This window comes from Epinephelus fuscoguttatus, linkage group LG5 (assembly GCF_011397635.1).
Source record: "Epinephelus fuscoguttatus linkage group LG5, E.fuscoguttatus.final_Chr_v1".
Lineage (NCBI taxonomy): Eukaryota > Metazoa > Chordata > Actinopteri > Perciformes > Serranidae > Epinephelus > Epinephelus fuscoguttatus.
This window is the reverse complement of record NC_064756.1, coordinates 8,776,267-8,787,280: the sequence shown is the minus strand read 5'-3', so window position 1 is coordinate 8,787,280 and position 11,014 is coordinate 8,776,267. Positions and strand designations below refer to the sequence as shown.

General features: G+C 43.4%; 1 protein-coding gene across 1 annotated transcript; it reads left to right on the top strand.

The window, feature by feature from the left end:
* The first annotated feature begins 1,135 nt into the window (after nt 1-1,135).
* On the top strand, nt 1,136-10,742 carry LOC125888400 (TRPM8 channel-associated factor homolog). Its single transcript, XM_049575747.1, has 11 exons — nt 1,136-1,863; nt 2,801-3,017; nt 3,129-3,426; nt 4,127-4,428; nt 4,588-4,762; nt 4,934-5,028; nt 5,329-5,539; nt 6,295-6,531; nt 8,145-8,365; nt 8,876-8,989; nt 9,163-10,742. The coding sequence occupies exons 1-11, from the start codon at nt 1,217-1,219 to the stop codon at nt 9,403-9,405; spliced, it is 2,760 nt and encodes a 919-aa protein (XP_049431704.1). The 5' UTR covers nt 1,136-1,216; the 3' UTR covers nt 9,406-10,742.
* The last annotated feature ends 272 nt before the right edge of the window (nt 10,743-11,014 follow it).

Here is an 11,014-nt window from a genome sequence, read left to right as displayed (position 1 = left end):
CAGATGGATGTGCGTAACACAGACACAGAACAAAAGTAAGGAGGTAACAGAGAGAGAGAATTTCTATTCTTCTACAACCGTTCCAACATTGAGTTTAGGGGTTTGTGTCCATTATTTTAAGTCTTGAGGGAGAAATATATGCCCATGGTGCTTCCACTTTATCAACTGAAGGCTTTAGATATGTTTGAATCCCCTACTTGGTTACAGTTTGCAGAGGTTAGTGACGCAGTACAAGTCCTGTTCCCATTGGAGCCAAGTCTGATTATCATAATTATCAGGTAGATTAGGCCAACACAGGCCTGAAGTGTTCCCACAAAGCAAGCAAACATCCACAATATGTTATCTATAGCTGAATAAAAGCTATTAGTTTTGTTTGGATATTAGATACGTGAGTTTTATGAGTTGAACTTTGATCATCCACTAAGTCATGAAGTTCCTTGATGCTTTGAGTGCTACATCTGACAGTATGGCCACAGACTTGGTGATTTTGTGACGATATCACACTAGGTATTTTTAATAATCTTAGCTTTGTGGTAGAGTAGAAAAATACACAGTCAATATGTTATCATTTAAGCCCCAATATCTACAAATATTGACTCTCTCTGACTGGATGAACAGGATGCCTATACACCCACAGACAGGATGTATCTCCTGTTTGAAGCCTTAAATCTAAGGTTTAAGGTATTAAAACAAACAGACACAGAAAGGGGTTTTTGTCCCGTGATGTGTCTTAGCCTTGGGTTTACCAGACTTAAGTTCCTCCTCTTATTGTATTTACCTTTTTACTAAAACAGTCCCCTCTACTATTGTTCTCTTTTAAATCACTCCTTCGTCCTGTCAGGAGGTTTTTGTGGAGGACTGCCTGTCTCAGAAGCTGTTGCATGACAGTGTAATTATACAACCAGAGAGACAACTTAACTCCCGGGTAAAAATGTAACTCTGCTTTATGTTGGTTTTGTTTGTGATGAAAATGAACAGATTCACTTTTTGTTTTTGAAGCTGGAGATTGATATTTTGTTGTTCTAACTGTTACATGCCTACTACTTTTATTTTTTGTTTCAATCTCTCTTTCTTCTCCCACAGGACACCCTGACTGACAGCAAACATCCATCTATGACCAATTGTGCTAACACAATCTACATCTGACTCAGCTCAGCTTTCTTTTGCCATCCACCCTCCTCTTCATCCGATCTTCAGAGCCTCAGTCCGTCTCACCATGTCCGAGCAGCCCACCCAAAATCATTGGGAAGGGGCCTACATGTCCCTGATGCAAGGCTTGAGAGACCTGGACATCTGTGGCCCCTGTGTTCCCAGTGTCCTGGTTCTAACTGGAGACCATGCCTTTCCTTTAGCAATGAACAGTCAGGGCCAGGTCCTGATGGCTGCTTCTCTGTATGGCCGTGGGAGGATTGTGGTCCTGGGTCATGAGGGCTACTTGACCGCCTTTCCTGATCTGGTAGAGAACGCTCTGACCTGGCTGAGAGGAGATGGATCTGAGAACCTGTCTGTTGGAGTCTACAAACACCTTGAGGGAGTTGCACATAACCTCAGCAAGTCCATCTTTGAAACCACAGTTGTGGGGGCCTTTAGTGACAAACTGGGGGTTGGTGTGTATGTGACAGATGCCTACAGCGTAGATACAGAAGCGGAAGACCTGGTAGCATTTCTTAAAGCTGGAGGAGGAGTGCTGATTGGGGGGCAGGCATGGCACTGGGCTTCAACTCATCCTAAGGAGAACACACTGCTTCAGTTTGCAGGGAATAAGGTCTCTGGTGTGGCAGGGATCTACTTCTCTGAGCGTTATGGTGAGGTGGAATGCCTGGCGGTCCCTCCTCAGATCCCATCTTCCTGCATGGCTGTAGGGTGAGTGTATACTTCTATTTTCTTTGCACATTTGAACAGGTTGTAAAAATGGCAGCTTTTAGTGAGTGTGTTGTTTTTGGGAGTCCCTTTAGCTTTGAGCTAAATGTTACATAAGCATGCTAACATGCTCACAATAACAATGCTAACATGCTGATGCTTAGCGGGTATAATGTTTGCCATTATTGCCATCTTAGTTTACCATTTTAGCATCTAACATTTTTATTAATTAGCGCTTAACACAAAGTACAGCTGAGTACTTTAATTTTGCAGACGGTCATAAACTAAAGCATTGGACATATTAAAAGTGGAGGGATCACCAAAGTTATTGCAATGGATCCTGAGGGGAACATGAATACCACATTAGTTCTAAACCAAATTAAGTGGCAGTCCATAGCTGTTGATTTATTTCGTTCAAAATCTCAACCTCATGGTGGTGCTGAAGGAAAAATCTGGGGAGCACAAATTTCAGTCACGTAGAAGCTTGGATATTTTACTAGATAGTAAAAACATTGACCTGCTGGTGGTAGATTAAAAGTCAGAGCTGCAGCAGAGATATTAAGATTTAACCTTTGGGCATCGTGAGACTGTGTGCCAAATGTCATACCAATCACTCCAATTGTTGTTAAGATGTTTCACTAAAAAAATGTCAACGAAAAGTCAGAGGGTCACCAAATCACCCCCTCATCACCATGAGCGCCTGAACAAATTTTCATGGCATTCTATCCAATGATCATTGAGGTATTTCAGCCTTGATATGGTGGTACCACTAGCTGACAGAACAGCCTCTAGCGTGGCATTGGGAGGTGGAAAAGTCAGAGAGGCATCTAGTGGACAAGTAGAGAATAGCAACGAAAATGCCAGAATACGATTAACTCTCAAATACACGCTCATACCTGGCATCTCTCTTTACCTCCCCTCTTACCCCTTTAAAATTTAGGATTGGCACGGATTTTGAGGATGACCTAGAGTTCTTACTCCAGGGGGTGTCAGAGTTTGTCCTCAAGAATGGGGTAATAGCCTCAGAGGTCCTAGTCCACGGTCCACTAGCCTTCCCCATTGGCACCACCAAGGATGAAAGAGCATTCTTGGCAGGAAGCTACTATGGGCAGGGACGAGTCATTGTGATCACACATGAAGGACTTCTGAGTCGGAAGGTGAGGTTTAGTTAATAAACGGTGTTATTGCCAGAAAACTTTTTTTTGCTAATTTATTGCTTTTAAGTGATTAATTAACTGCTGTTTTTCTTGGATAAACCTTTATCACAGACACTGGCTCCATTTTGGAATAATGCCCTTCGCTGGTTGGACAATGGCCGGAATGGGGTAGTTGGTGTGATTCCAGATCTCGGCCATGCCTTAAACCTCTACAGCAAGTCAGAGTTTAACTGTGAGAGGACAAACTTCAGAAAAGATCTGAGTGTGTTTGTGTGTACGGCATACAATGATCGTCATGCAGAGGAAATCCAAGAGTTTGTAGCAGAGGGAGGAGGCCTGCTGATCGGTGGACATGCCTGGAGCTGGGCACAGACACACCCTGGACGAAACACAATGACAGATTTCGAAGGTATGATAATGTGCCACAAGAGTTTTAACGTATGCTGCCAATTTCAATCAATGATAATATGACATATTAATTTATTTATTTCATTTGCGAGGTATCGTACAATATTTAAAGATAAAGCTACACACAGAGGCAAAGCAACAAATCATATGCACACAGAGTGAACAAGCAGAACAGCTAGAATAAGTGAAACAGGCGGCTGAACTGAAAAAACAAAACAACAACACTGGGACAAAGAACTCAGACAAGACAGACGAGACACTCTGGTGAAGGTTTGTGGACCGACTGGTTTGTGGACTACTGTTTTGAAGCCTCGAGTGAGGGGTGGATCTTATCTGCCTTGCAGACAGTCTTTCACTTAAAGGGGCCTTGCCCTCAGATATGTGTAATTTTGAGCCTTAATTAAATGTAAACAGACAAGTTATAGAAAACTGTACAATTTTAATGAGTGCTGAAATTAGCCATATAGACCACAACTGTTTGTTTTTTTTGTACCAGGCTTTAAACATGTTGGTCATGGGGGTCTTTACTGATTTACTCTGTTTTAGAGCCAGCCTCAAGTGGCCATTCAGTGAACTGCAGTTATTAGCATTTACGCATTGTCTTCATTTGTCAGCCTCAGAAGTTGCTGCTTGTTCAAACCCTACCCATAATGCTTCAATCCATGCAACACATAAATCAAGCCAAGTTATTTGTCTTTCAGGAAACAAGATCCTGAACAAAATGGGCTTGAGCGTGCTGGGGAGGATGATCGGGGAAGGTTCCTACAAGGCACCTGAACCTAGCCAGGCTGTCAAAGACACCTACCACTTCCGTCACCTTCTACACCGCTTTGCTGATCATGTGACCCAGGGGAAGGAACTTACAGAGCAAGAGGAGAAATGCCTTAAAAGACTTGGTGGGGACTGTGGCAGGTACTTGCACATGAAGGCTCATGACTGCTCCTCCTATACACAAGTCGTGTCCTCCCTCACTGAGATCTTAAAGACGACGGGCATGCCACAGGTGGGGACCAGAGAGGGTGCAGTCACCATCCTTTCTAGTACAAATAATTGCACTTCATAGGACCATATGTCTGCTTAGAGTGTGATTTTATTTTCTTCGCTGCAGATACTGTGACACTGTGAGCAACCTCTGTTATACCTTTCATCATTCATTTTCAAGGTGTGTGAGAAATGCCCTGTGGAGAGTCCCAAAGACCACCTGCTCCTCAGTGTAGGGGCGGGGGTATATAAGGTTTCCCCAGATCCCGATGCCCTCCTGCCCTACCTCATCAAGGATAATCCCTTGATGCCAGTTGTCTACAACCACAGACTCAAGATTGATATTGAGACAGCAGGTCAGACCTCGATCATGTGGGCAAATTCACAAGGGATTTATAATCACTAATATTACTTTGTTGTTCCTTTGACATGATTTGTGTGCACAACTGAGTACCTACTGCTGTAATCTTTGTGCTTTTGCATTAATATACAGATCTTGTGTGTATCTGTGTGTGTGTGTGTTTCAGGAGGGGAAGTGTGGATCAGCACAGGTCTCTACCTCTCGCCTGGTATGAGGACCTACATGGCCGTGCCTGAAGAGATCGTCAACAAGGGGTGGATGGTACAGTTCACAAAATTGCCTTTAAATATCTAAGTTTGTAAGGTCAAGTGAGATACAAAGCTAAAATGGGTTAAGTTTTTACCAACAAATCAAGCCATTATATCCCATAAAACAGCTAGAGTTTGAGCTTCCTATGCAGACCGATAGACTGATTATGACGGTTAGCAATTATACATCAAATAATATAGCTTCCACGCCATCTATCCATCTGTCTTGCAACTTTTGACTCATACATGCAACTATATTACAAAGTGTACTGTACTTTTCAAAGCAGAAATATATGATCCATGTCTTCCTCAGGTCCAGATAGGCTGTCAAACAGACCACCTGAATGCTGGAGTCTTGAAGAGAGCACCACGTGTTCATGATCGATTTTCTGTAACCTCAGGGATGATGCAGGTGTGGAACCTCTGGGGGGGACTCATCTACCTGATAGCTCCACCCAAAACACAAGTGGAGGGGGTAGAGGTCATCGTGCAGATGGCTGTACCTGCGCCATATTATAAATCCGGTGAGTCCACGGTGGGTGACACTGGTAAATGACTTTTCTGGAAGAAGCAGCTGAACTTGGAGCACGAGGTGAGAGGGACTTCTGGGTTGCAGGCTTTGCTCACCAGTTTCCTTTGTTTTAATGGTAACCCCTTCGTTTTGCAAGACAGACCAAAAGAAATGTTGTAGGCATTGCCAGGTCTCTAGGGGCAGTCACAGCTAGTAGGGACCCATGGAGACTGAGAAATGGGGTCAGAAGGTGAAATGCAAGGGAAGTAGCGGTTGGGCAGTGCCTTGTGGTGGGAGTGCAGCACTGGCAAGCCTCACTTCTTTTTGGTGCTCCCTTAGGCGATTGTCTGGGCACATGGTCATGAAGATACAAGAACCAAGGTCAGCAGGAAGCTCACGAGGGCTTAACAACATAAAAGGTCATATCTTAGGTACTGAACAAGGAATGAGTGAAGTTTTGATGCAATAGTAAGGACTCAAAAACATCGTGCAGAGGCGAGGCAGGTAAGGTGAAAGGCAATTATTTGGGAATAAGACAAAAACACGTGAATATGGGCTGGTGTACAAACAAGAATCAAAGGGGAGAACTCAATAGACAATCAGGCAAAGGGGAAGTGCAGGCAAGTAGGTTTATACACCAAGGGGTTGATGGGATGATGAAGGGCAGGCATGTAATGATTAATAACCAATGTGGTCAAAGTTCAAAATGACACAAATTCAAACTCACCTCTGATTACGCTCATACATATACTGCTGTCTTCTCCTCAGGTGTGACAACAGCTGCTGATTGGTCACTGCTGCGCACAGCTCCTGCACCCTGGGCAGAGTTGGAGTTTGAAAACATCGTCCTTACTGTACCATCAGATGCTGTTCGGAGCCTAGATCGCCCTGATAAGTTGGCAGCATTCTGGGATGAAATCATGAGGGCCATCGCTGACCTGGCTGTCGTACCACACAAATTTCGTCGCAAGGAACGTTTCGTAACTGATGTGCAGATTGCCTATGGTAAGTGTGCTTGGCTTTGGTGCTGTGTATGAATGTTTGCTCAGCAGGAAATAAAAATAAAAACTGTTAAGGTTGTGGCTCAAAATTATAAAATTACAGAACTTCTCAGTGAAAAGTACTTAAAGAGAACTTTTACAACAGCACAGGCCAAAGTGAAGCATGTCTATTATTTTGCTTTCTTTAGATGCACTTGTATGACACTAAGCTCATCACAGTGACCCAACACACATGTCACCCTAACCTAACCGCTCTTATTAAGGTGACAAATGACATCCGCCTGAACACTGACGCAGGCAAAGTCTCAGTTTTAGTCCTGCTAGATCTGAGTGCTGCTTTTGACACTGTCGATCATGAGATCCTTTCACAGAGACTAGAGGACTGGGTGGGCATCTCTGGCACTGCCCTAAATTGGTTGAAGTCCTATCTAGAAGACAGGAAGTACTTTGTTGAAATTGGTAACTCTGTCTCAGACCACATGGCCTTGACCTGTGGGGTGCCCCAAGGGTCAATCCTGGGACCCCTTCTCTCTACATGCTGCCTTTAGGCCAGTTAATACAAAGTAATAATGTGTCCTACCACAATCATGCAGACGACACTCAGATCTATGTCTCACTGACAGCAGGTGAATATGGACCAGTGGATTCACTCTGTCACTGCATCCAACAGGTCAGTGTGTGGATGCAAAACAACTTTCTCCAGCTAAATTCAGACAAGACTGAAGTCATCGTATTTGGTCCACAGAAACAAAGAGAAAGTGTCAGCAGTCACCTCCAGTCTCTCTCTCTAAAACCTACAAATCAGGTTAGAAATCTCGGGGTAATGATGGACTCAGACTTGAACTTTAACAGCCACATCAAATCAATAACATCAGCAGCTTTTTACCATCTAAAAAACATTGCCAAAATCAAAGGTATAGTGTCTAAACCTGACTTGGAGAGACTTATCCATGCATTTGTCTCTAGTAGGTTAGACTACTGTAACGGTCTGCTCACTGGCCTCTCCAAACGGGCTGTAAGACAGCTGCAGTACATCCAGAATGCTGCTGCTCGGGTCCTGACCAAAACCAGGAAGTACGAGCATATTAGTCCTGTGCTCAGGTCTCTACACTGGCTTCCTGTGGCTCAGAGAATAGACTTTAAAGCAGCTGCAGCAAGTCTCTCCACGGCCTAGCACCAAAGTACATCTCTGACATGTTAGTGCCATATGAACCATCTCGGACTCTGAGGACCTCAGTGACCGGCCTCCTGCTGGTGCCCAGAGTCAGGACTAAACATGGGGAATCAGGATTCCAGTTTTATGCAGCTAAAATCTGGAACAGTCTTTCTGAAGATGTGAGACAGGCCTCTACTCTGACAATGTTCAAATCTAGGCTCAAAACAGATCTATTTCACTGTGCATATGACTGAAAGGATCTTATCTGCACTCTTCTCTTTTAAAGTTCATTTTATAATGATTATTTGTGTTTTTATTTTGTATTGTGATTTTAATGCATTTTCTTGTTCTGTAAAGCACTTTGAATTACTTTGTGTACGAATTGTGCTCTACAAATAAACTTGCCTTGCCTTGCCTTGCCTTGCCTTGCCTTGCCTTATGAGACTGTTTTCTCCATGCAGGTTGGATGCATGCAGGTTATCCTATCATGGCACACAAACCCGTAGCAAAGGAACTGGTCAACATTGACTGTGCTAAGAGAGGCATGTGGGGGCCCATCCATGAACTGGGACACAACCAACAGAGAGGCTGCTGGGAATTCTCACCACACACCACTGAGTGTACATGCAACCTGTGGTCAGTGTACGTGCATGAGGAGGTACTGGGAATCAACAGGGCAAAGGTGGAGTAAATTATTATTATCATTATTTTTTTGACAAAACAACCAAGACCAATGATGAGAACAGATTGGTCTTAGGATGTGCAGGCCAAATCAATGTGATGTCGCACCAACGACAATAATCACTTCTGGGTAGACATCTGGTGATTGTTTCAATTGTGAAATTTTTAGGTGGATAAGAACTGACCATTTGACGCAGCGCTTGCTCAGCAGTATTTGGTTTCACATACATGACATGAGGGTTTTCTACTAGTTATTGTAAACAAACATTCTGATTTGGTCTACAGACCATTTCATTGCTATTGTGTTGCCAGGGCATTGGCTCTGGTCCCTGTTAACTTCCTGTCAGCTACTGCATTAACAAACATTACAACAGGAAATACACTTGGACCATTTAAAATGCTTATGTTGTGAAGTTTGAAATGGTCTACTATGGCATGTTTTTATAAGGATAGATGTATTTGGCCTTTTACATTGTTTAACAATCATATCATTTCATATTGTTCAATGCAGGCTCATCCAAATATGACTGTAGCAAATCGAAACAAGCGAGCAGAGAAGTATGCTAAGACAGGGAAAAAAATTAGCGACTGGAGCATGTGGGTGGCCTTGGAGACATACATGCAGGTGAGTGGGAATTACTGTGTATTACACCCTGTGGAGAAGCCTAGATGAAATTGCACTCTGAACTCAGTGTGTTGTCACAGTTGACTTTATTTTTATTTATTTACTTAGTTATTCATTTTTCCAGTGTTGTTTTTTTTTAATTACTCCTATTCACATTTCATTTACCTCTGTAGCTCCAGGAAAAGTTTGGCTGGGATGCCTTCAAGAAGGTGTTTGCTGCCTACCACAAGATGAGCAGCTTTCCGAAGAACAACAAAGGGAAGATGAACCTGTACGCTGAGACTTTCTCCCAGGCTGTGGGGATGAACCTGTGTGGATTCTTTAAGTCCTGGGGCTGGAACATTGAAACAGCCACTGAGGAGAAACTCTCCGACCTGCCTCCCTGGAGCGACCACCCCATGGTCCAGTATGACTGAACTACTTCAGATTGCTGCAAGTCCCGAAAGCTGATTTTTTTTTTTTTTTAATTTTGTGCGCACAAGATAATGACGTTGAACAAATAAGTTATCATCTTATGTGCATAAGATAATAGTAGTACCATGGGACTTTAGGGGCTCTTTATTCCAGACACTGAGTAGTTAATGGGTGGTTGATTTAACTGACTTTGTTTTCTTTTGTTGCTGATGTTGTATTTTTTGCCATTTTTTTAGTTTCAAAAAGAAACCGGAGAGACATAGTTGACCATACAGCTTTTAAAGTGTGCAGGATTTAGGGGTATATATTGGCAGAAATGGATCATAATATTCATTCTAACCGCTTCATCCTCTTGAGGGTCGCGGGGGGGCTGGAGCCTATCCCAGCTACATCGGGCGAGAGGCAGGGTACACCCTGGACAGGTCGCCAGACTATCGCAGGGCTGACACATAGAGACAGACAACCATTCACGCTCACATTCACACCTATGGACAATTTAGAGTTACCAATTAACCTAGTCCCCAATCTGCATGTCTTTGGACTGTGGGAGGAAGCCGGAGTGCCCGGAGAGAACCCACACTGACACGGGGAGAACATGCAAACTCCGCACAGAAGGGCTCCCACGCCCGGGATCGAACCGGCAACCCTCTTGCTGTGAGGCGAGAGTGCTAACCACCACACCACCGTGCCGCCCGATCATAATATTTATAATTATTTTTTCTTTTGTGTAAAATCACCTAAAACTGAGAATCCTTACGTTTTTTGCCGTGTCTTTTCTATAGTAGCCCAAAACAGACAATCAACACTGTGCACTGAAGGGAATGTGTACGTTGCAGAAACAGGACTTCACAACAATGGACATGTTTGACTAATGGGACTTTGTAATTTTGGGCATGGTACCGCTGTTCACTAGGTGCACACAACGTGTATGTGCATGTAAAACAAAAACCCAGAGGCCATTTATCAGACACAATATTTAACAGGTTTAAACTGAAACTGTACACTCGCTCTGTTCAATCATGCAAAATTTGTCTCTGTGCTGCTGTCGACAGACGTTGCACAAGCTATTTGCGTGCAGCAACATGTTTGGAAGATGTTTAAGGTAGCATCTTCCAGGTTAAAGGTGAATCTTGGGCTTCCTGTTCGGGTCATATCAACTCTCATGCTTTTACAGATGTGTGGATGATTCATGTGAGGGTAAGATGGTAATTTCTTTTCCACATTTATGGTAAGTGACTCAGGCTGTGTTTATAAGATGAATAATATGTTTATTTGTTTATGTTGATATTTGCCTTTACTTTCTCTGGAAAAGATTCCAATAAACATTCCCTTCACCCTTCGTTTGTCCTGCAGTTGTTGTAAAACAGCTCCCGTGCTGGTTGGTTGTAGAACTGCTGGAGGAATTCTCCAAATTCATTTAGAGAGCCTCTCCAACTGGTGTTCTTCTATGTTCCTCACTGTTTTAAGGCATTATAAAACAGAGGGACAGAGAATTGCAGACACTGGAGTTGCAGCACACTGGGAAAGAAATACAGTTACAGTTTGTGGTTACACTGGGATGCACACTGAGGTTTGATAAGGGAGAGACAAAGAGAGAGTGTAGACAACAAG

Coding starts and splice junctions, on each gene's coding strand:
- LOC125888400 (XM_049575747.1), top strand. CDS start 1,217: ATGTCCGAGCAGCCCACCCAAAATCATTGGGAAGGGGCCTACATGTCC. Junction 5,029..5,328: donor TCGTCAACAAGGGGTGGATG/GTACAGTTCACA, acceptor TGTCTTCCTCAG/GTCCAGATAGGCTGTCAAAC. Junction 8,990..9,162: donor CCTTGGAGACATACATGCAG/GTGAGTGGGAAT, acceptor TTACCTCTGTAG/CTCCAGGAAAAGTTTGGCTG.